Source organism: Physeter macrocephalus, chromosome 8 (assembly GCF_002837175.3).
Source record: "Physeter macrocephalus isolate SW-GA chromosome 8, ASM283717v5, whole genome shotgun sequence".
Classification (NCBI taxonomy): Eukaryota; Metazoa; Chordata; class Mammalia; order Artiodactyla; family Physeteridae; genus Physeter; species Physeter macrocephalus.
In genome coordinates, this window is record NC_041221.1 from 145811861 (window position 1) to 145837678 (window position 25818).

The 25818-nt window shown below is 48.2% G+C and overlaps 1 protein-coding gene across 1 annotated transcript in view; it reads right to left on the reverse strand.

Annotated features, from left to right (window-relative positions):
- Positions 1-25818, reverse strand: part of FAT2 (FAT atypical cadherin 2) — an 87413-nt gene that overhangs the window by 60092 nt on the left and 1503 nt on the right. Inside the window, exons 2-3 of the mRNA XM_024121770.3 lie at positions 4517-7793; positions 2490-2804 (exon numbers count right to left, since the gene is read on the reverse strand). Of these exons, the coding sequence (XP_023977538.1) occupies positions 2490-2804; positions 4517-7772 (3571 nt within the window). The 5' untranslated portion in view covers positions 7773-7793. The remainder of the gene's footprint in view (positions 1-2489; positions 2805-4516; positions 7794-25818) is intronic.

Genomic DNA, 25818 nt, shown 5'->3' on the forward strand with positions numbered 1-25818 from the left:
CTCTTGTTGCAGAGCACAGGCTGTAGGCACGCAAGCTTGAGTAGTTGTGGCTCGTGGGCTCAGTAGTTGTGGCTCGTGGGCTCAGTAGTTGTGGCGCATGGGCTTAGTTGCTCTGCGGCATGTGGGATCTTCCCGGACCAGGGCTCGAACCCGTGTCCCCTGCATTGGCAGGCGGATTCTTAACCACTGTGCCACCAGGGAAGTCCCAATGTGGTACTCTTTACACTGGTTCTATAGCTTTTTTTACATCCAGATCTTCATGGTCCTGATGGATTAGATTCCTCAAGGCCTGAAATTATGTTTTATATCTTCCCCTCTCTCTACAGCACATAATTTAAATGCCTCATCAGGGCAGACACCTTTAAACGTTTGCTGAATAAATGAGTCTTGGGCTTAACAAAAGATTGTGGATGCTGGCAGAGACTCATTCATTCATTTCCCAATTATTGAGGTCTTACTGTGTGCCAGGACTTTATATTATAGTGGGCAAAAAAAAAATCAAGTTTCCTTTTCCGGAAAGCCTTTGAAGTCTAGTGAAGGACATGGATAATTAATGGAATAATCACATAAATGAATATAATGTTCTAAGTGATAAGTGTTTTTAAAAAGTAGATGCTGCTGGGAGATGTATTATAGTGTCAGGAAAAACGTTTCTAAGGAAAGAACAGCTGGGCCAAGATCTGAAAGAAGAGCAGGAATTAGCCTGAAAACAGAGAGAAGAGACTTCTGGCAGAAGGAATAGCATGTGCAAAGGCCCTGTGCCAGGAGAGGGCATGGAACAAGGCAGGCCATGTGGCTGGATCCAGAGAGTGATAGAGCAAGAGAGGCAAGATGAAGCCAGAAAGGAAAGCAAGGGTCCGGTCAGGCACAAGTCTGTGGGACATGGCAGGGTCTGGCTTTATCTTAAGGGCATAGGGAAGCCATCCAAGGGATCCAGGTATGGAAGTAGGACAATATAATGTGGATAAGAAAGGTGGACGGGGGGTGGTGGTGGTGGGAATCATTACTGACTTATTATTTTATTTTCAAATGTTCATGCTGATAAAAATTTCTTCTCAGCTGTAGGAAGACTAAGAGCTCTCTGCCCTCTGGGGCATTTTGCCAGACCTGGTGTCAGGGAACTGTTGACAGTAAACAGAGGAGGGATTTGGAAGAAGTAGAGAACCTATTGCCTTAGGTGAGAGAGCTCTTCCCTCTTCCAAAAAGGGAGGGACAGAGTGGGCCCAGGCAGAGAGCCAGCTTAGGCCCGTTTTTCAAGAGAAAAGCATCCTCCTTCTAGGAGTACTAATCCACTCCCCGAGGTCAAAGGTTCCAAACGGATGTCACAGGGCAAAGAGGCACTTGTATCCCCTGCCCACTGTCTGCCTCAGGATCCCCAGGCCCGTAGCTCCTCCTGACTCCCTTTTGCCTTAAGGATCAGGAAGCTGCTGCCAGCACTCTCCCCTTCTCCTTCCTCCAATCTTGCCAGAGTTCTGTCCTTCCAGGACAAGAGTAAGTTGGAGCTGGAGAATGGGAAGTTAGGTTCAAAGGAGAGAATGTCAGCCTTCTCTGCAATAGGGTTGCTGTTCATGTTCAACAGGGACATGTGGCCTTGGAGCCGTACCTGCAGCAGTGGGAACTGGCTCTCACCTTCTGCTGGGAGCCAGGCAGGCAGCATAATTGCAGGAAGCAGGCGGGAATAACACAGTCGGGCGTGAGGGGACTGTGGGCACAGAGGACACACCTGCTGTACACAGGGAGCTGCTGTCAGCTCCGGGCAGCTGTGGCCCTGCGGGATGTGCGGTCCATGCGGCCAGATCTTCTAGTTATTTTAAGAACAACCAGAAGTCTGGAATGTTTTGCGAAATTTCCAAATTTTTAAATGTTGGCAACAACTTGAAAAATCACTGTTTAAAGCTTGTGCAGGCCAAACAGAACACCTTTGTGGGCTACATCTGGTTCACGGCTGCAAGCCAATGACCTCTGGATTCCTCTAAACCATCCAAGATGGCCTTGGACCAAGGGTAGACCTTTGTGAGATGGTTGATTCCTCTGAATTGGATCTGTATGGCCACCGTGCCGTGAGCAGGCTTGAGATCAGTTTGGGACTAGAGTTAAGAGAGTCAACCTGTGGCTTGTGATTCTCAGGAATGGTCAGTTGGGAGCACTTGGAGGTCTGAAATAGTCCCAGCTTGACCACCTAGGGAAACTGCTTAGCTTCCCTAGGCTCCAAGGAAAGAAAACTGACATATTCTTATTCTCCCATAGAGATGGACTTTGTTGAGCAGCACTTCTTAAACTTAGCACACGTCAAAATCCCCTGGATGTCATATTAAAATACAGATTTCTGGTCCCCACCCTGAGCTCTGATTCAGTAAGTCTAAGATGGGGCCTGAGAACTTGACTTTCTAACAAGTTCATAGGTGATGCTCATGATGCCATTCTAGGACCACGCTTTGAGAAGCACTGTTGTAGATAATCCTATGCACCCAGATTTCTGAGGTCCTTACCTGTGAGAGGATGAATAACAAAGAATCCCATATGGTTGCCACTGGTGATATTGAAGGTCAGCTTCCCTTCGGAGCTGGAGTCTGGGTCCCAGGCATCCAGCTGAAGCACGGAGGTGTGCAGGGGTGCATCCTCCTGGACGGAGGGGTAGAACACGGGTCTGGACATCTGGGGTGGGTTGTCATTGACATCCAAAACCTCAATGTAGACTTCAGTTATAGAAGAGAGGGGGGTGGAACCCCTATCCACTGCCAGTACCGTCAGCCAGTAGCAGGACATGAATTCTCGGTCCAGGGGTGCGAAAGTCTGAATCATTCCTAGGGATAGTCGATCACCAAACCCAAAATATTTTAGAGCTCAAAGTAGCTTTAGAAAGCACTTTACCTAACAATCCTGAAATGGTACTGTGGAAAGGATATTAATAAGTATTCCATGAGAAAAGGGAACTGTGGCTGATATGGCATGGGAGCTGCTGAGGTAAACACGGGGAAATTCATATCCTTATTGTAGAACCTCTCTGAGCCTTTCTCTGCTAAGATAGGCCCATGACTCGGGCATGTGGGCGTATGCAGCGTTTCCAGAAGACCATGGTAGTTGACCTACTTTCTCCTGACTACTTCAAGCCGAGTCCAATTTATTCATTTCTCATTCTCTTAAGTGGGATTTCCTTACATGTGTCCTTAGACTGGTTCCTTCAAGCTTCAAGTCCTTATAGATACCAATTCAAGGGTAGGGGTTTGATAAATAAATTGCTGTTCCCCTCTCCTCATCTTCATGATTTTAGAGACTTGGCTTCATTCATTGGTTTACTTATCTACAAATTGCTTGTTATGAACTAGCACTGTTCTGGAAGTCGAGGGTCCAAGAGTGAGTAGAAGAGGCTTGTAGCCTAAGTTCTTATGGGTCACACTCAGCTGCAAAGACCCAGATGAGAGGGCAAAGCCCTCTCCTTCGCAGGGCTGAAGGAACCTCACTCCTTTGACAGATGGGGAAACTGAGGCCCAGAGAAAGAGCATAACTTGACCAAGATCATGTAGCAAGTAAGCAGAAGAGCTGGGTCTAGAATTGACTCTCAATCTAAGGCTCTTTCTACCACCTCACCCTGCCCTCTACCCTGGAGAGAAATCATCCCATCAAGAAGGACCTACTTTTATTCACCTGGGATCTCTCCCAAGGTGCCTATCTCAGGACCTTACAAGTAGAGGGTGCCCAGTAACTGTTTGCTGAATTGCACTTACTTTCTGTGGAGCTTCAGAGGAATAAATAAGTTGGTGCCACCTTTTTGGAGGACAATTTGAAAATATCTATTAGCATTGATATTAATTATATATCTATGGATGATGGATATATGGATATATGGATGTTACGTATCTATTAATATTATCTTTTGACCCAAGAGCTCCATTTTTAAGAGTTTTTCCTGTAGAGACTCATTGCATATGAGTAAAAGTATATGAACAAATGCAGCCATTAAAAAAGAATGAAGAATATTTATATGTACTGACATATAAGATATCCTGGTGACAAAATAAGTTTCAGAATTAGTATCTGTTGTATTATGTTTTCATAATAATAAAATGAAAAGTGATAATATATCAGATGCAATGAGAAAAATTTAGAAGATTATAGGACAAATTGTTAATAGAGATTATATCTGGGGAGATGGGATACAGAGAAACATTCATTTTTAAATTATATATAAAAATTTTATAACTATGATACATTATTTTTATAAGCATATATATGTAATATATGTTTTTTTGTGTGTGTATATGTATACATGTGTGTGTGAGATGGTTGATTCAACTTAAATGGGTATACATACATCCACCCACATATGTATATATACATATTTATACTATATATATATGTATATAAATTAAAAATAAAATAAAAGGGACAGGAAGGAGTGTCCCTATTTATTGTTCTTTTTAGCCTATAGCCTGACTTCTCTCAAGACAGTGCCTGATTCCCTTAGGCCCATCCTCTCCCAGCACCTGGCCCTACCATCCCATCCCACTCCCAGTACCTGTGTCTTGGTTGATGCTAAAGGCTGCAAGGTCGGTGCCAGCCCGCAGGAAGTACTGGAGCTCCCCGTCCAAGCCACTGTCCTCATCATGGGCAGCCACTTTCATCACTGAGGTTCCCGAGGGGCTGTTCTCCCACACCTGGCCCTGGTACACAAAGGAGGCAAAGCGGGGAGGGTGGAGGTTCTCATTCACATCCAGGACGATCACCTCCACGCGGCAGAGGGTCCTTCGGGCCAGGGGCCTCCCACTGTCGCTGGCCCACAGGCTCAGGTTATACCCAGCCCTCCTCTCAAAGTCCAGCTCTTTCTCCAGACTGAGTGCCCCCGTCATGAGATTCACATGGAAGGTCCCATGGGCATCATCCAACAGGACATATCGTACTTCTCCCGCAGGGCCCAGGTCAGGATCAGAGGCATCTAGAAATGTTAGAATAGTCCCTGGCGGCAGATCCTCTGGGACCTTAAGCCTGCGAAGTTCTGTGATGCACTGGGGAGAGTTGTCATTGGCATCTTCCAATGTGACTATCAGGTCAGTGACAGAGAAGAGCTGGTGACCCTTCCTGGGCTGGTCCCTGGCCTCCACCTTGAGTATATATTGAGGTTCTGATTCCCGGTCCAGGTGTCCTGTGACAACCAGTTCCCCAGTGAGGGGATGGAGGGAGAACTTCTCTGTGGGGCTTAGCAGGAGGTAGCGAACCCTCCCATTGTCCTCCGAGTCAGCATCTTTTGCTTTCAGCTCTGCAACTGTGGTTCCAACTTCTGTGTCCTCTGAGATGGTTACCTGGTACCCACCAGGAGGAAATCTGGGTGCATTATCATTCCAGTCTTCCACATTCACTGTCAGCAGCTTCCAAGAGGACTTCTGGGGAGTGCCCAGGTCATACACTGTTACATTGAGGATGTAGAAACTGGTGGCTTCATAGTCCAAGGGGGCAGCTACAGTGAGCAGCCCTGTTTCCAGCTCAATGTCAAAGCAGCCGTCTTCATTGCCATCTGCAATCACATAGACCAGTTTGCCGTTAAAGCCAGTATCAGGGTCGGTGGCTGCCAGGTGGGCCAGGGGGGTGTTGAGAGGAGCACGCTCAAGGATGTCAATGGACTGTGGGAAGTGGTCCTCAAACTGAGGGGTATGATGATTGATCTGATGTGCACTTAAGGAAGTGAAATCCTCATCACTGGACTGCTGATTCTGAAGCCCAACAGAGTGCAGGATGGTCTTTGTGAAATGTGTCAATACCCCCGTTTTATCACACTTTACAGGGACCTCAGAATGAGGGTCCTTCACCACAGTAACATTCAAAGTCATGGGCGAGGCATAGTTTTTCCCATCTGAGGCTGTAATCTTCAGGGAATAGTTGATGGGTTGACCAGTAGTATGGTTCCTAAAAGGGCGTTGGAGGGATATCACTCCAGAGAAATGATTTAGATGAAAATACTCTAGTTCGTTGCCTGACACAAACTCATATTTTAGGTTCTGAAGCTCATCCACATCTATAGCTGACACGGTCATTACTGATTTTCCTACTGGCCAGTCTTCATGGATAGACCCAGTGCAATTGACTTCCTCAAACATAGGCTTGTTGTCATTCAAGTTCTTGAGCCTAAGGGAAACAGACACTTCTTTTTCCTGGCGAAATGGGGATCCCCAATCTGATGCCCATACCTGGAAGGTGTAAATTCTGTTCATGAGCTCGTAGTCCATGGGTTTGCAGGTGGAGATGATCCCCAGGTAAGGGTCGATAGAAAAGGGCACAGAGTTTGGGCGAGCGATGGAGTAGGTGACATATCCATTCTCCCCATGATCCTGGTCTGTGGCCGTAACAGTCAAAATGCTGGTGCCTGGGGGGATGTTCTCATCAAAGGTGCCATAGTAGGAGGACTTGTTGAACATGGGAGCGTGATTGTTACAGTCCATGATGTCAATGACCACAGTGGTGGAGGCCAGGCCCAGTGAGGTTCTGATGTGTAGCTGGTACTGAGCTTGGTCACGGAAGTCCATGAGCTTCGTGGTGGTGATCAGCCCCGTGCGGGCATTCAGTTTAAACGCTGCACTCTCTGAGGATGGCTTTAGAACATACTTCAGGTTGGGGAAAGCGTGGGTTACTTTCACCATCACCACACGGCTACCAGGAGGGGAAAACTCACTAAGCTGCACTCTGTAAACAGCCTTCTCAAATTTGAGGGAAGCCAGTTTGGAAGGGGGTAGGTGAAAGCCCCTGATCTGGGAATAAGAAGAAAGTCTGCTCCCACCCCTGGCCTGCAGGCTGAGGTTAAATCCATGAGGGTGTTCCATCCAGTTGATGTCTTCGACGGAAACCAAACTGAACTCACTGCTCCGGGCGTAAGACTTGATGGCTTTGAAGATCTTTCCAGGGTCACCACCAACAATCTCCAGTGAGTCCACGTCACCACCCGAGCTCTTTGCATCTACCACCACCGTGGCATAGGTGGCATCGTCACTGCTCTCTGGTGTAGCCAAGACCACTGAGGCGATGGCCGGGAGCTTCCTGAGGGCAGGCTCCACATGGATGACCAGGGCTGCCAAGTTGCCGAATCCGTTGCCCTCTGAGATCTTCCGCATGCGGTCCACAGCCAGCACCTGCAGCTCATACCTCCCTCGCCAGGTGACGTTGAGCTTCCCAGCCAAGGTAACCACCCCGCTGGTGGGATGGATGGCAAACATCTCCGACCTTGTGTTAAAGGTGTAATAGAACTCGGCGTTCTGGCCCAGGTCGGCATCCGTGGCGCTCACCTTGCAGATGGGGCTCTTGAGGGGCATGTCCTCAGAGATGGTGACTCGGTATGAAGGCGGGGAGAAGAGGGGCTTCAGGTCATTCTGGTCCAGGATGTGGACCACCACGCGGGTCAGAGCTTCTAACTCTGAGGTCTTCTCCGTGGCTTGGACGATGAGAGTGTAGCTGTCTCGCACCTCCCTGTTCAGAAGGGCTGTGTTGCTGCTCTTTGTCCTTATTCTCAGAAAGCAGAAGTTGCCTACCATGTACTCCTCTGTTTTAAACACGTTGGCCGCATCTCCAGAGATAATCCGGTACCTCACTGCCCACTGGGGGTCTGTGAGATAGATGCCCATTTTCTCAGAGCTTTCCACGTAGGTCTTGGGAGCAGAGTTTTCATAGATGGTCACATTATAAAGGGGGTGTGTGAAGCGCCAGGCTGAGGAGATGATCCCTTCTAGGGGTTTCTCACAAGTTGTACAGTGGAGCAAGAAAATGGCAAACCCCAACAAGGCAATAATCATGATGGAAAACCTCCCGAAACCCTGGGCAGAAAAAGAAAGGGTACAAGTTAGGAAAGAGATGGTTCCTACTGCCGTGGTTCTTCACTGGGGTGGTTTTGCCCCTCCTCAGGAGATATTTGGTAATGTCTGAAGGTATTTTTGACTACCCCAGCTTGTGTGCAGGAAGTGCTACTGGCATTTAGTAGACAGAGGACGGGGACGCTGCTAAACGTCCTACAACGCACGGGACAGAGACCCCCACAGCAAAGTCAGTTGGGCTGAGATTGCGAAACCTTGTGTGTGAAGCATAACAGGCTAGTTTAAGTGCTTTCTGAAGGGCATCCGGCAGATACAACACTGTCCTTACCACTTCCCTCCTTTTCCCAGAACCTTCAATGTCTCCCCAGTGATGGTGAAATCATTCTGACCAGGTACCCAAGCTTAGCAGTCTGGCCCTAAGTACTTCTGACAAGACCCCTCCATCAGGGCTCAGCTCCAGTTGAACTGAGCTGTGTCTGCATATGTAGGGGCTGCAGAAAAGCAAAGGGACCACGATCACAGGCCTGGCATCATGCTGCTAGGCTGTCAGGCCTGGCTCCGCCACTTACTAACTGGGTGACTTTCTAGGCAGGCAATTTCACCTCTGTGAGACTCGATTTCCTCTTCTGTGGAATAGGAATAAGGATATTAACTACCTCATTGGATTGTTGTGAAAATTAAGTGAAATAACAAAGGTAAATGACCTAGCATAGTGCCTGGCACATAGTAAGTTTTAATGTGATATCAGCTCTCATTAGTCATGGGAATCTAAGTTTCATAAAACGAAGGGGCCTGCCCAGGGACTTACAGCTAGATAGAAACGAAGCAAGAATTAGACCTGGAGCTCCTTGCATCACAGGCCAGGGCTGCTTCCACCATCCCAGGCTTACCTACACCTGTTCCACCACAAGTCCCTTTGGACAGAGCCTGATTCTGACTGAACAGAGAAAAGCCCTCCCTTCGTGGAATGTCAGAGCTGAAATGGACCTGAGAGATGATGGAGCTCAGATCCCTCTTATGCATAGATGGGGAAATAGAGCCCCAGGTGGGGGAGGGGTCTGGCCCCAAGTCCCAAGGTCGGTGGCCAGGTAAGAACCAGCCCCTGGAGATTGTTGAACTAACCGTGAGTGAACGCTTCACCCTCTAAGACCTGCTGCTCTTCCCCGTCCTCTCCCTTGCCGCTTCCCGAATGCCTCGTCCCTGAACTCCAGCCTGGGTCAAAATGTGAGGCTCATCAGAGCCAAGGATGGGCAGGGGGACCGGGGAGGGCCGAGTTTGGCTGCTAAACCGGGTCTTCTAGAAGCAATGTGTGAGGCTGCGTACACCAGGCTGGTGGCCGGCCTGCCCTTGGGAGTCTTGACTCCGTGGAGTTCATGGCTACCAGCCAGATGTGCCGAGCATTCTTGGAGGAAACAGGCAAAACTTGTTTTTCCAGTTGCCTTGGTCTTCAAAGGCAAGGAAGAGTTAAACTTCCAGGCAAGGGGGAAAGGGAGAGGCTTGGATCCTTGTCTTTCCAGAGTCCTGAGAGAACCAAATGCAGGTTCTTTAAGACCTCGTGGGTTGCATCCTAACACGGGAAGGAGGGTGGAGGCAGAAATGGAAAAGCCAACCTAACTTGGCCTCTGAAAGCCTGTGACAGAAGAGAATTTGAATAGGCCTCCTCCTTCCAGCCTCCCTAACACCATCCCACGCTTGAGATCCTGTTGGTGGCGCCCTAAACCCAGCACCTCAGAAGAGAGGGGGCAGGATGGAGGTAGATTCTATGCTTAGGGTCCTAAAGCCAGGGACGGAAAAAGATGCTGTCTACTCCCCACCCTTCCTGCCCCCTTGCTTTCACCCCTTGCTTGGCACCACGGCCCACGAAGGACCCGGCCACAGGCAAAAGCCACACTCACCCATCCCTGACACAATCCCCTGCAAGCACGAGGGCACCCCTGAATCGTTTGGACCCCACCCCTTCCCCCAGGATGGCATTGCTTTTGAAGTTGAAGACCCAGGGGGGAAATGAGTGCTTACCCCGGTCCCAGGTCCACACTCACTCCTTGGCCCGGCGAGCCCAGGGTGCATGCAGCCTCCCAGCTCTGCCTGCCCTGCTTTGGGGAAAGCTTCCTGTTCACCAGGTCAGCACCCGTGGAGGGCAGGTCCCAACAAGACACTCCGCTCAGCAGCTGCAGGGGCACCTTGAGAGCCAGAGTCCTTAAGATGAGCTGCAAGGAAGGGAGCAGGGATGGGGTCTCCCTGGGGGGCAATAAGATGCCAAAGGGGGTGCACCCTTGTGTAGGGGTTTGGTGCCCATGGCTGTGTTCAAGCCGTGGGACCCACAGACCTGGTGAGTGGTTTGCTGGGGGAAGGGCCTGTGTCTGATATTTCTTTCTGGCACCACACCTGGGCAGGTGAACAGGCTTACAGGGTGCAGGGGCACATGGGCTCCCTGGGCTACCCTCCCACCTCATACCACCTAGGACCACTATTTTGAAACATCTTGTGAAAACATAGATCAGTTCTTATCACTTCCCTGCTTAAAATTTTCCAGTGGCTTCCCACAGCATTTAGATGAAAATCTGAACTTGTTATCATGGCCTGGAAAGCTCCACACCATCTGGGCCCTGCCTGCATCTCCAGTGATACCTCCCACCACTCTCCCCATTGTTCACCAAGCTGCAGCCATAAGGGCCTTCTTTCTCCTCTGCAAACATACTAAACTGGGATCTGCCTCAGGGCCTTTGCACTTGCCGTTTCCCTCTATTTAAGATTCTCCCATGGCTGGCTTCTTGTTATTATCCATTTCTCACCTCTAATGTCACCGCCTAACCCCCAGTTTGATGTAGCCTCCTTCCTAAAGCCCTTCTTTATCACATCACCCCATTTTCTCCATGGCACTTGTCACCTCCCAATATGTTCTTATTTATTTGTTTACTGTCTCCTGCCCTAGATGCTAGGCTCCATGAAGACAGGAGCTTTTTGATCTTATTCATGCACGAATTCCCAGTGCCTAGATCAGTGCCTGGTGCATAACAGAGCTCAATAAATACTAATTGAAAAATGAAAGGATCTGGACTTAGGGAAAGCAATGACAGAGTGAAAGCTGAGAGAACCTTTAGTGATCATTCCTTCCTTTTTGATGCTGGAAAATAAAGTCCCCCAAAAAGAAAGGGACTTGCCCAAAGTCACAGGGTGAGAACCAGAGCCAGGTTCTTTCCTCCCAACCATGCTGCCAGAAAGAGAAACTGTGTTCACCTGTAAATCCAACTGTTTGGGTTCGAGCCCAACTCCTCCACTTGCTAACTGTATAACCTTGGGGAAGTTAACCTCTCTGAACCTCAGTTTCCTCATCTGTAAGATGGGGCTATTAACAGCGCTGCTTTCCTTGGGTTTTATGAAGATGAAATACGATCATGTACATTAATATGCTTAGCATTGGTGCCTGGCCCATAGAAAAGCACTCAATAAATATTAGTCTCAAAGCCAAAGCAGAATCAAAGCCTGAGGTCGGGGTGAGGGTGGGGTAGACTGAACCCCCTGGAGAAGGCCCAGCCTGCGCCCCAGTGGAGCAGGAATCTGCTGGTCCCTGGTCAAGTCTAAGCTTGCTGGCCGAGCCGCAGGCTCTGCTGGGAAGCTGCGAGCAGGCGCTTGTCTGGGGTGGGGCCTCATGCTCTTGGCTCCCCAGACTCAGAGAGAAATCTGCATGTGGGTGAATGTGCACATTTGCAAAAAAGCAGACACACACACACACACACACACACTTAGGAGGCAATTTTGAATAATTGTGTGGGTACGCTAATTGTGTGTACCTGCTTGGCAGAATGCGTTCTGTGTGAGTAAATAAACTGGTAGCTGTGGGGCTTGTGTGTACACGGATGTGAGCAAGTGCAGGTGTGGGGTTTCGTGAATGGACCCTTTTAGGACATATGTGTGAATCAAACTCTGTCTCCATGTAACTCCCAACCCCATTTCATGCATGGGGAAGGCAGCAGAAGGTGGTTCACAGCACAAAGCTTCGGGCTGTGTGACTTTGGGCAAGTGGCTTACCTTCTCTGATTCTTAGTTTCCTGACTTCATAATACCATTTTGAGAATGAAATGAGTTAATGTACATAAATGCTGAACATGACGTGTGACACAATTTTTGAAAAATATTACGAAGTACTATTACTTTTTAGCAGCCAGCTCAGAGTATTGATTATTGAGTTTGTGGGTAATGAAAACTCTCAGATGTCTTTTCACGTCATCCCCAATCTGTTCTTGTGCGGGCTGATCTTCTGCAACTAAATGACATAGGATTTTAATGAGACTGTGATTCATTTCTCCTTGTGTTTCACTCACTGCCCCAGCATCCCAGAATCTTAATTCTAACATTCAGAAACTTGGTGGTTGTAACATACATGTCTTTATCCGAGTCACTGATAAAAGTCTGAACACAACTGGCAGGATAAGTGCTCTGAGATCTATCCTCACTTTCTTGGTTAGTGATCTCAAGTGCTATTCTGGAACGACTCATCTCACAAGGTGGAGAGCTCCTCGTCACTGGGGAATCCAAGCAGATTCTGTGTGGCCACCCAGGAAGAATATGCTACTCTAGCGGGATAGGAGCCTTTGGGGGAAACAAGGAGAGCTCTAAAGTCCTTTCCATCTTATACAGGTAGGTTCTTCAGCTTGTGCAGGCCTATGGGATTTCCTCTGGCTGTGGATCAGGAAAATCATTCGCCGATGCCTATTCAGTGGTCAGTGTAGTAAGCTGACCTGGCTCTCAGGAGACAAAGGTCTAAAGTCACTTATTCCCGTGACTGGTCAAATCAGCCACCTAAGCCCTCTGGACCTCCTTCTTCATCTGTAAATGATGTGTGTATGTTGGGGGAAGGGGCGGAAATGGACCTGTGATTTCAGACCCCTCTATTGCTTTCAGGGGCAGAATCTCTTTTTTCCTGATGAAATTGTACTTGGAAACACAGCCTATAAACAGATAAAAGGAGAGCTGCACTATTGAAGCAGGGCTTGAGGCCTAGGACCCTGCCCCCAGGTTTGTCCCTCACTCCCTTGGGAAGCACAGGTTTGAAAAACTGGACTAAGAGCCCCTCCAGATCTGACAAGCGGGGGCTCTGCTATGCTAACGTCCTGTGTCCTGCCTACATGTTCTAAGCGGTGTGGTTGGATGTTCTGTGATTCTAATGCTCTGTGACCTGTATCCATAATGGTCCATGTGCAGTGGCTCAGGCATTTTAGTTCTAGGAGCCTGTGAAGCTGTCGGTAATTCTATCCCTTCCATGGGGAAGCCGATGTACTTGAAAGAATTCAAAGCCAAATCAAACTTCCACTAAAGAAGCTCCTACCAAATTTGTTCAAAATGCCAGGCTTTGTTTCTTTTTTTTTTTAAATTTATTTTTGGCTGCGTTGGGTCTTCGTTGCACCTTGCGGGCTTTCTCTAGTTGTGGCGAGCAGGGGCTACTCTTCGTTGCGGTGCATGGGCTTCTCATTGCAGTGGCTTTATTTGTTGCGGAGCATGGTCTCCAGGCACGCAGTCTTCAGTAGTTGCAGCATGCGGGCTCAGTAGCTGTGGCACACGGGCTTAGTTGCTCCACGGCATGTGGATCTTCCTGGACCAGGGATCAAACCCGTGTCCCCTGCATTGGCAGGTGTATTCTTAACCACTGTGCCACCAGGGAAGTCCCCAGGCTTTGTTTCTGACGATGAAATTCCTCCCATCACCCAGGCACAGATCAGCAATGACATTCTCCCTCGTGGCCCAGCACCTTCCCTTTTCTTAGGCATGACACAGACATTAACTAATAGCCACAGAATACTCCTAGGAAACGCATCTGTCCTTTTACTCCCATTTCTCAGGTAAGACAAACTGAGGTTTGCCTGGCACACCCAAGGCCACCCAGAAGCGGGTGGCTGTACTGATAACAGAGAGCCAGATTTCCTGAAGCTGGGTGCTCTGGATTTCCTAGACTGAGGGGAGAAGCAATGAGGGAAGATATTTTTCAAAGTTTGGAGAGTCTTTCATGAAAGAAGGAGTCACTGGATTCATCCCTCTGGATTGGAGAATGTCTATACTCTCCCCCAAAAATCTGAATGTGAATTTACCATGGATATGGGTGCCCTCAGCATTTATTTTCTGACCTCCCACCCCCATTCCCCATCTCTGTCCCAGGCATCCAGTGTTAGGGCTGGCTCCTGTGGCTCTCAAGAAAGAATCCTAAATATATTCTGTTTGTGACGAAGGCTGGGAAGTGGGGGAGGGTGGGACCAGGGAGAAGGAATTAGGAGGGGTTGTGCCTTTGAGCCAGATTAAAACCGTTAAGTGAAAGAATGTTGACATTCCAGGTACCTGCTTGTTAGGAAATCTTTAGCTACTGAAATAATTTTTCTACTTAGTCTTTGGGAGCCGTTGAAGGTTTTAGAGAAGAGGCAGGACCAGAGCAGAACTATAGGCTAGGAAGAGTAATCTAACATCAGATCAAAAGGGGAATTTTCACATTCAAGTTTCCCACTCTAGTGTGGACTGGGCTTGAACACCAGCTCTATTGGTTTAAGCCAAGTGGAATTCAGGAATTGGTAGGAGGGACTGATTTACTTCTAAGAAACTTGGATGAACACTTGAGTCATGTGCTAGTTTGAGGGCAGCCGCTGCTGAGTCCTCGTGTAACAAAAACAAATCAAAGAACTGGGTACAAGCAGGAAAAGGACCAGAGGCTTGAGCCCTGGATGGGCCATGTGACCTTGGGAAGGCCACAGAACTTCTTCTGAGCCTCAATTTACCGGTCTGTAAAATGGAGATAATAATAGCTACTTCTACCTACTTCCCTAGGGCTGGAGGAAAGACAGATAATATGATAGGATAAAGCATAGGGAGGAAAGACGCAGAGTAACACCTTATTAGGACCAATAATGGCTTGGTAAAAGGCAGCTGGAACCACCAGTGGACTGAGAGGCAGTCTCAGGAGAGCTGCTTGTAAAAGCAAGGCCTACCCAAGCCTGGAATTAAGGGGAAGAGAAACGACTGGAAAGGAAGTTCTCGCCTTGGGCATGGGTGAAAGAGAGCTGGGACTTGGGGTCCCCTTTTTTTATCAGTATTCTGGTTATTATTATTGATGACAAAAATTATACTGTCTTACATCTGGATGGTAATCTATATGTTTTCAAAACACATCTGCATGCATTTTCTCACTTGGTCTTTGGGGAGAAGACCCATTATTGGGTAGAATTAATAGTAAGAAAGTGGTCTCTAGAGTCGGATACACCTGCTTTCAAATCCTACTCAACAGCTGTGTGACCTTGGGCAGTTATTTAACCTCTCTGGTCCCAGAAAAAGGGAAATGAGAGTAGCAGCTATCTCATGGAACTGTTGAGAAGGCTGCAAGAGTCAATGCATGGTACATTCCCAGCACAGGAAACACTCAGTGCCAGTTAGTTATTGTATCAACCTCATCCTTATTGTGACACTTATTATCACTCTCATTTTGTAAATGAGAAACTGAAGCTCAGATAATTGGAAGGCTCTTGCCTGCGTTTACCCATCTAGTAGGTGGTGGATTCAAGTACTGACCCAGAACAGGAATCCATATTCCAAGAAGAGAGACTCACAGGGGGCTGGAGTGGCTGGGGCTGATTCTCTAGAGCAGCACTCTCCATTAGAACTTTCTACAATGATGGAAATGTTCTATGTCTGAGCTGTCCAGTGTGGGAGCCTCTAGCCCATATATTCATCTTTATACCAATGTTGTCCTTAAATATAATTTCTAATTTTTTTCATGGAGGAAGGGGCCCACAAAAGCTAAAGTGACTAGGGCCCTTGAAAGTCAGAATGTGACCCTGGGAAGATAGACATTTGAAGGAAACACAGGGCTTCCAGGCACCTGGGCTTTAAGGAAGGAAAGGGACAAAGTGGGAGATGATGAGAAAGTGTTTTGTTATTGGACTTCCTCTGCCAAAGTCATTTATTCACTCGCTCACTCAGTACTTCTTTTTTGAGGGCCTACCCTGTGAGGGCATTCTAGAACAGAGGATAGGACAGGTGAGGTCCCTGCTCTTGTGGGGATTGGATTCTAGTGGCAGAGAGAGGGAGATGATAAATAAAAAAATATACACTATCATCAGGTGATGAAAAGTGATATGAAGGAAAATCATGCAAGACAAGGTTAGATAGTGATGGAGGGGGCACTGTTTTTGAAAGGGCGGTCAGGGAAATCCTACATGACAAGGTGACATTTGAACAGAGGGAAGGCCACAAAGCCATCTTGAGAAAGAGTTCCAGGCAGAAGAAACAGGCAGTGCAAAGGCGCTGGGGCAGGAGCAAGGAGACCGCAGACAGACTAGAGGGAGCAAGGAGAGAGGGGTACCTGCAAGATCAGGGAGGTGGCCCAGGGCAATTCAGCCCAAAGAAAAGACCTGTAGTGAGGTGGGATCCCATCACAGGATTTACATGATGGTTCTATAAGGAGCAGAAAGAGGGAGGGTCGTGCTGCTGGACCTAAAATCTTAGAGCCCTTTATCCGCTGTGGCCAAGGGGTGGTATACAAGTTGTCCAGCTGCAATTAGTTTTGTTGGGCCTATAATACATTGTTTTGTTGTTTGATGGTTTTCTGCTTGATTAGTTAACATATAAACAGTGGGAAGCTTCACCCAAAAATCTAGATTCCAACTTCTGTTTACCAAAGTGGAGGGCACTGTCTGTGTCCACCCATGGCATGGTTGGCTGGAGTTGAGTGGTGGCTGCCCCCTTTAGATGGGGCCTGGGCTCTCTAGTCCCCCCTCCCCAAGCTCTCCCAGATATGGAGGCCATTTCAGCTACCGTTTATCTCCAAGGTAGTTTTCTAATAGAAGAGACACACATCTGTACCTACACCTCTTTCCAAACTGTGAAGAAAATAGAATCCAGGATGGCCTCCTGTTCACACACTGGGCCTGCTTCACCCCTGAGGCTCCCACCAGCTGTAGACATTTGAGTTTGGAGCCCCTGACACTCACTGAGCCCCAGAGAGAGCAAGGGATCTCTTCATCTTGGGGTTGCCTATATGGGTCCATGAGCTTTGCATCTGGAGCTGAAAACTCCCTAAATCAGAGGGCATCCCAGGATCAGAGGGCTTGGACGGAGGGCGAATCTTGCCCCACTTCTTCCAGGGCTCTCTGTCCAGAGAGGTTTGTAAGATCAAAACCAGCTCCAGTTCAGCAGGGCATTGAACCTATTTATCATTTAGAAGCTCTGGAGACAAAGCAAGAGGAACAGAGCACCTCCTCTAAGTTCCGCGTTTGTGCCTTGGGATCCATCAGGGCACAGTGTGAACTCAGCCCTATGGGAAGGCCAGGGGGAACCCTGGAGTCTCTCCTCCTGGTGGGGCAGCCTCTGGCCAGGCAGGGACCAGGAGGCCCTCTGTATGGGGGGAGGCTGCCCTGAAGGCCTGGGTTTGGGGGTGGCTCTCTGCAAGCCTGGAAGGTTGTGTTCTGAAGTCAAGAGTTAGACTCCCCTGGAGGACCGGAAAGCTCCTTTCAGAGGGCAGAACAGATCGCAGAGACCAGAATGTCCCTGCTGCATGGACTTCATCTGGCGTGGTCCTTCCTCTTCTGCGTTCCTTGAAACTCTTTGATCCAATGAAATCATGTGTCTTTCCAGGGACTATGGATGAGTTTTCAGACATCTAGACATCAAGTTCCAAGAGGGTGACTTGGATCACTAACTGAACCTCTGAGCCTCTGTTTTCCTCATCTTTAAAAGAGAGATACTAACTGAACCCACCTCAGATAGTTCTGAAGGTTCGACTAGATGATTCATATTAAGCAGTTAACACAGTGCATGATACCTCGCAACCGCTAAATAAATATTGGCTGTTATTTAAAAACGATCATTATCATTATGGAAACTGGATTGAAACCCAGCTGGTGCCCTGAGCCCCGTGCCCATTCATTCCCACCTTCACCTTCTGAGGCATCCCTGTGAAGTTCCCAAGCCTCCCTAGGGCACAGTTTACAAACTGCTAGGAGTCTAATCTCCATTTTGTAGAGATCGGAAAACTATGCCCCAAGAAGGGAAGTCCCATAGTGCTGTGTACTAAGTCACATCACACATTGGTGGTGCACCTGGAACAAGAACCCGGTCTCCCCATCCTGGGCGCTTTGCACTGGCCAAGTGGCTCCCTGCAACCCGGCTCCTCTCCCAACCTGGGGCTCCTCAGGAACCCACACGGGCAGGGTCTCCTACTCAGGAGAGTGCAGGGGAAGGAGCCAGCCTTCGGGGTCAGACCTGCCCCCCCATCCTGCCTCTGCTTTCGGCTTCCTCTCTCCGAGCCTCCGTTTCCCCATTTGTGAAATGGGGCTGGCAACGGTTACCTACTTGGAGGATTTAATGAGCTTATGCATGCAAAGCATTTAGCACTCCTTTGGTTCCGAGGGGCCTCGGTAATAGAGGGCCCCGGAATGGATCAAGCTGGAGACCCCTGAGCAAACCCCCTCATTTCGTGGGGCCTCCACTTGTCCATCTGGGAATTGGGACTAGTCCCTGCTCTGCTGCCTTCCTGGATAACCCTCCACTGAGCTGTTGTCAGATGATGCTCTGAAGAAGGCGACATTTGGGGAATAGGAAATGTTTACAGAGGCACAGGCCCTGGTCATAGGTGATGTTTACTGAACATTTACTATGCGCCAGGCCCTGTGGTATGCGCTTGGAATGCATTATCACTTTTAAGCTGGCTTACAGCAACCCTGTAATTATCCTCATTTTGCAGAAGGGATAAATGAGACTCAGAGAGGTTACCTAAGCTCCAAGTTCACACAGCTAGTTTGTGGCCAAAGCAGGATTAAAACTCAGATCACCTGGGTGTCTAACAGTTCCCTGGCCTGCCCCCCGGCCGGTGCCCACAGCCTGGAAAGAGCTCTTGGGAGGGGGAGAGTTTTATGATCCTTCCCCCACACCAGGGATCATATAACCGTATGTCCTCTCCCACCAGCAAACACAGATTCTCAGCAAAGCCTTCATCTCCAGTTCCATCACTTTCCCTCTGGCTGAACCCAGCCCAGCAGTGCTGTCTGTCTGTCCAAGTCCAATCCTCTCTGAGCAGAACAGCTTAGGACAAAGCTGGCAAGTAGGCAGGCCTTGGCAGGTGAGGAGCTGGTTCTAGCAGTGGGGCAAGACAGGCAGCTCCCTCCGCTGTTGGCGGTACTGCTGTGGAGCTGGCTGAACCTGAACTGTAGGGCCAGAGGCAAGAGAGGGGTTAGGGATGATTTGGGAGCATCAAGGTGCATACTAATGAGATGCAAATGAACCTCTGCCGGGGACTCCAGCTCAAGCCCAGAGTCCCACATTCAAGCCCCCTGGGCTGTGTCCACACTGGTTCCTCTTACCCATGGTAACTCTGTGCTCCACCCAGCCACTGGCGGACACGGAACTCAACAGAACTTCTGGGCCTGCTGTGTTCTCATCAGACAGGGCTGGCCATTGAATTGAACCAGGGGCTACATCTTGGGAATTCCCGAAGCGGGTGGCTGTAGGGGTTACAAATACATAGTCGAAGCCCCACCCCAAATCTACTGAATCAAAATCCTTAGGGGTGGGGCTCAGGAATAGATGTTTAACAAGCTCCCGGGGTGATTTTCGTGACTGATGTTTGGGATCCGCTGAAGGTGGTATTCGCTTTCTTTAGGATCCTGTGTTCTACCATGCCTTGTTGCAAAGTTGGTATCCCATATGTGGCCTTCTCCTGGCCCCGGTGGAGAGAGGCGGGTGGGGAAGTTAGGAAAAGACTGAAATCTCCATGACTCTTTTAGGCTAGACAAGTGCTTCTCAAATGTCAGTGTGTTAAAAATCACAGCCTCATTCTTAAGAAGTTTGATTTCATAGGGCTGTGGTAGAACTCGGAGGGCGTGTTTTCCCCTGTAGATGGGGAACACTGGCTCCCAGGCAAAACAGCCACAAGGTTATCTCTAAAGTCAAACAGAAGAGCAGACAGGAGAGGGAAACAACAGATCTGATTCCTGCGCCTTTCACCTGGAAGTCTCTGAGTCTGCAAATGTCTCCACTCATTAGCATCTCAAACCCCAGAGACAACTGTTTACCTTCTTGCGGACAGGTCTGTCCCAGATAGAGACACAGCCCTGTGAACAATGTTCCCCTTGCAATGAATAGAACTGAACTGAAAATCAAAGCGTTCCAGCCACAAACACATACCTCAAGGACCCAATAATTCCACTCTTAGGCATTTACACAGCGGAAGTGTGTACGTATGTTCATGAAAGATTCACACGAGAATGTTCAGAGCAGCACTGTTTATAATAGCCCTCTGTTGGAAATAGCCTGAATGTCCATCAAGAGCAGATGGCTAAGTAAATTGTGGCTTGGTCATATAGTGGAATACTATACATCAAAGAAAATGAAAGTATTGCTGTAGGCAACAACAGAGATTAATCCCCCTCACATAATGTGGGGTGAAAACAGCTATATACAAAAGACTACATACTGTGCTATTCCAACTATATAAAACTTTAAAACAGGCAAAACTCATCTATGGATTACATTAGGATAAAGTTACCCTTGGGCAGGAGAAGAGGGGTGGTTAGTAACTGGAAGGGGCACGAAGAAGGTTTCTGGAATGGTGGTAATGTTCTGTTTCTTTATCTGGGAGCTGGTCAGTTTCTGGAAAGTTCATTGAGCTGCACACTTAGGATTTGTGCATTTTTATGTATGCATATTATACTTAATTTAAAAGTGTTCTAAAAGTACTAGTAAAGGACTTCAAAGAAGACTTTTAATAAAAGGAAAAGCATTTAAATAATAAAAGGGAACTCCAGGTGACTTCTGACTGTGGCAAATTGCATGGGATTTCATGGCTATGGGATCGTGGACTCTTCCTGTCCCAGGAACCAGGAAGGAGACAATTCTCAGAACCCAAGAGCTCGGGCGCCATGCCAGGTCCTACCAGGGCTGTGGAAAACCGATGCCTCAGCAGTTCCTGTCCCCACCCCCCCATGGCCCGCCCTCCCCAGAACCGCAAGGACAATGGCAGCCCATTTTGCACTGGATTCCCAGGTTCAGCTGAGTTCGCATTCATTGGAGCTTGCTTCATGCAGCATTTTTCTGTCCTCAGAGCAGTTTTCTGGCTCATTTTCTTTTCTGATCCCCTCAAAGACCCTAAATGTAGAGCAAGAAGTATTTCCATTTTATAGATGGGAAAGTTGAGGCCCCGAGATGGGGGTCAAAAGGCTTGTCCAAAAGCTAGCAAGGGCTAGCAAGCGGCCCAGCCAGGACTCAAACACAAGGCTTCAGATACCAAATCCAACACTTCCTTGGCTACACCGCAGATGGTCTCTTCCCAGTAATAGCAATGCTGATTATAGCACCTATCAATTAGTGAGCAGTTTCCCTGGGGATGTCTCAGAGCCTTCAATAACCCAAGGAGGTAGGTACTATCATATCATTTCCATTTTAACAAATGAAAAAACTGAAAAGTCAGAAAGTCCAAGTGCCTTGTCCAAGGTCAATGCCTAGTAAGTGTGGAGCATGGATTGGAAGAAATGGTCTGAGTTGAGTCGAAGCTCTGAACCGCGAGTCCAGTGGTTCCCAAACCCAGTTGGACCTCACCTGGAGTTCCCTTAGAGCTTGTAAAAATACAGATTCCCTGGCTTCACCACCAGACCACACATTCCAATGATGTAGACTCAGGATGGGGCTGAGAAAGCTGTATTTTTAAAAACAGTCCTAGGCATTTGGGATGCTTAGCTCTAAACTAGGCTGCCACTGAAATAAGACAGTAAAAGCAAGATAATTTAAAGGTAAAGCTTAATTTAGCAACTTCCAGATTAACACACTGAACCTCTCTAATAATTAGAGTCCTCCTAACAATGGTACACAACCCCTCCAGAAGATATTTGAGAACAGCCCGACTGGCTGGATAATAGCTATGCTTAGGGTGGGGGGCAGTGACTGACAAGGGGCATCTGGAGGGTGTGTGAGGGGCACTGGTGCTGGTGATGTCTGCTTTTTGCTCTGGTTGCTGTTTTGCCACCGTTTGCATTCACTTTGTAAAAATTCATCAAGCTATAACTTACAGTTGATACACCCTCTTTTTGAATGTTTACAAAAAGGAAAAAAAAAAAAAGGCAGGCCAGCTATCTGTCAGAGACACCGTAGAAGCAATCTTTACACAGAGTAGAGATTTATACAAGAAATCCAATAGAGTTCTTCTAATTGCATGCTTCCAAGAGCTTGAGATTCTAGGATTTGAATTTTCCAAGATGCTGTGATTCTCTCAGTCAATTCCCAAGACTTCAGGAAGCCCCCATATCTGTAATAGTAGCTAACATTTAGTGAGCTCTTGGCATGTGCTGACTGCTGTGCTAAGAGCTTAAGAGCTTCGTATGGATCCATTCACAGCAGCTCTGTGAGGTATTGATAGATAACATTATCCAGCCCACAACCCTCAGAGAGGTGAAATGATGTGCCCAACGTCACAGAGCTGGAAAGCGGCAAAGCCAGGACCAGATCTCCAGCACCCTGGCTCCAGAGCTGGTGTGCCCAACCATGGTGCCATACTGGTATCAAGGTCTGCCACTTCCCAAGGCTAAGTGTCTAAGCATCTCAGTGATGCATTTTGTGCCGTCTAGCCTTGCATTTGCTGGGAGGACCCAGAGGGAAGGGGTTGCTGCAGGGACAGACAGAAGCTCTGACCTGGGACATGTGAGCACATGCTGACGTTACCCCACAGCTGGCACCTACAATCCTGCTCAGCTGGCACCGAGGCCAACTGTTGTGGGCACTGGAGCTGAACGGGAACTTGGAACTGGAGAGTTCTCTGTTGTGGGCTCCCTGCCCTCAGCCAGAAGATGGGCAGCTGCCATTTACCTGCCACTCCAGGTCACCTTGCAGTGACCCACAAGTCTCAGGAATGGAGAAAGGCGGGCAGGGAAGGCATTTGTCTCTTCTGCAGGCTCCTAACTGGAAAACGCTTACGGCATCACCTCATTCAGGAGGTAGTTTGTCAATCAGTGGGTAATGGTGGACAGTCGGGCACTGTGATTGGCCAAGGGGGAGACAACAAGATATCATCACCTTCTGCTCTGACCCCTCCTGAAATTCTGGCTCCACCAAGACACTCTTTGAATTAAACTTCTTCAACATGGTCCTCCAATATTTTCAAAACAAAAGCCATGCCCCTATGATGATTCCCTGAAATCCTAACGTTTTAAAGACGTATATCGAAATATTTTCAGATGCAATTATGTATATGAGATTTGTTTCAAAATAATCTGATCAGGGAAGAGTTGGTGGAGATATAGGGGAAGCATAATTATTGAAGCTGAGTGATTTTTTTTAATACTCCTCTGCTTCCTTTTGATATTTCTATAATTTCTCATTAATAAAAAATTATACATAAATTATATACATATATATTTTTTTAAAGTCATACTCCTTGGCCTGGCACACATGGCCTTCAGTGACCTGACCCCATCCTGCCTTTCAGGGCACGTCTCCAAATGTTCCCTACCCAGCTGATAGTTTGCTGCACACACGCCGTTTTCTTTTAACTGCTATGCTTTTGCATATGCTACTTTTTCTTTCTGAATTGCCTTTCCCACTTTTCTTTCTTTTTTTAAGCCTCATTCAGTCTTCATAACTGATGTTCAGTCTCAGATTCTCCTAGAAGCCTTCCTCCACCAACTTCATAACTGGGCTATCTATGTATGGCTCCTCGGGCCCGACTGCTAGCCTCAGTTTGCCTCTATTTTACCACCTACCTCGAGGTATTAAACCACCCACTTAGCTGCCTCTACCAGCTGTGAGTTTCTGGGGGCCTGACACATCGTAAGTGCTAAGTGTCTATTGAACTAAGATCTGTTGAGAAAACAGAAGCTGTGCGACTGAAAGGAAGTGGCTTAGCTTTTCTGAGTCTCTATTCATGTCCACACTGAACACAACAACAGCAGCAACAAAAAGAAGTGGTAGAGGATCATGATTGCGGGCCGCAGGGCGGTTGTGCAGAGTAGAAGAGAAGGTATATGTGACACAGTCTAACCTGGTGACAGGCACATCGAGGAGCTCAGTACATCAGAGCTGTCTTTTCAACCTTGAAATCCCATGTTCAGGACTGCGCATTGACCCAGGACACCATTGCAAACTGGCTACTGACTTTAGGCAAATAATTCCAAATCTATGATTCCATCTGTAAAATGGAACCAGTAATTCTTGAAGGGAGACTTCGGGGAACTCCTGAGCACCTTCCACTTGTACAGTTGCAGATTCTTGCTGACTCTCTGGCAATAGTGAGGGAATGGTGTGCAGGTGTGTGTGTGTGTGTGTGTGTGTATGTGTGTGTTGATAGGTGTTGGGGGAGGGGTCTGATTGATGAGGTGTATGTCCCCTGTCCCCTGAAAGGCATCTGACAGTTTAGGGATCAATCTTGTTGTTGATCCCAAATTGCCTCCAGGGGGTATGAGGGCCATTCACTGGCCTCTGAGGCTGACCACCCACACAGGGAGCAGGACTCTCTCCTGAGCTGGGCGAGGCAAAGAGAGGAAAAGGAAGGTGAAAAGATCTGCGTTGTGGCCCTGCTTTCCCCACTCACTTGCTGTGTGACTGCAGCCAAGTTATCAGCCTTCTCTAAGTAGGCCTCCGTGTCTCTACCTGTCTGATTCAATGATCTCTAGGGACCCTTCCACTCTTATCTATGATGGGGTTGGACTAATGCTTGGTTGCTCTGAGCGACATTTCTCATCTGGGAATTAGAAGTGAAGATTCATTCATTCTCTCAACATATATGCAGTGAGTTTCTTTTACGTGCCAGGTGCTGTGCTAGACACGGGTTCCGGAGCAGTGAGCGTCACTTAGTAGGAGAGACCATATCAAACAGGATATATGCAAATAACTAATAATTACAATTGTGATCTGTCTTAGGAAGGAACACTTCAGGGTGCCATGAGATGATCTCCACCCCAGGGGAAGCGTAAAGGAGGCAAATAATTGATGACTGTGACCAGCATAAACAAGGCCCTGGCACTACATGCATTATCTCATTTAATTTTCACATCAATCTCTGAGAAAGGAACGATCATTCACCCCATTTTTTCAAATGAGGAGACTGAGGTTTAAAGAAGTTGAGGCCCAGGTCATACAACCGATAATATCCAGGATTTGGACCCACACTCTTCATTTTAAACCTGTCTAGAAACCCCTATTGTAAATGTAAGCATTTCGTTCCATTAGTCATAGAAACGGTAACATTGAGCTTCTGAGTTAGCTCAGCTTGTGCTGGGGACCCAGCAAGCACGGGAAGCTTTCAGGGGCTCTGCGCACACATTACTGAAGGAACCCAAAAGGCAGGGCCCATCCGGCAGGTACAGGAAGGTCCCCAACTATGCCACCCCATCGTCCCTAGCACACACTGGTTTCCACTAAGGCTGCCCCACGTTCTCGCGTACTTGGCGAGAAAAAGAAGGAAAACCACCAGGCCGAGGTGAGTTCATTCATACCCGGGGAAGAGTGTGCAGGCAGCCGAGTGTGGTGGCCCAGCTCACAGAGGCCTGGGGCAGGGGGGCCTGGCAGCCCCTCCCAGTGGAAAGCACAGGCACAGCTGACATGTAGGGGCTGAAGGGTGTCAGTGTCTTTCTGGGTCTGGTTCTCTGAGTCCTTCCTTAAGGAGACCACTAAGAGTCATGGAAACAGGGGAGTTCTAGGGAAACCTTGACTCCCTCCAGTTCCTCCCCACTTTACAGATGAGGAAACTGAGACCCAGGGAGCTTGTGGCTGACAGGGCCTCACTGTTTCGCTCCACCACCCTGGCCAACTCATGAACTCAGCCCCTTCCTGCCAGAAGTGTAACCTGTGCTCCGTAGAGAGCCCTGGGGCGAACCCGAGCTTGCCTCTTCCTGCACCAGGGTGTTGAGTTCCAAAGCTTCCTCACCTGCAAAATGCAATCATTCCTGCTCTGCCTACCCAGCAGCCTTGTTGGGGTCAATCGATTAAGAATGGATCTTACAGGGAACTGTATTCGGTGCTCTGTAATGACCTATATGGGAACGAAGTCTAGAAGAGAGTGGATATATGTATA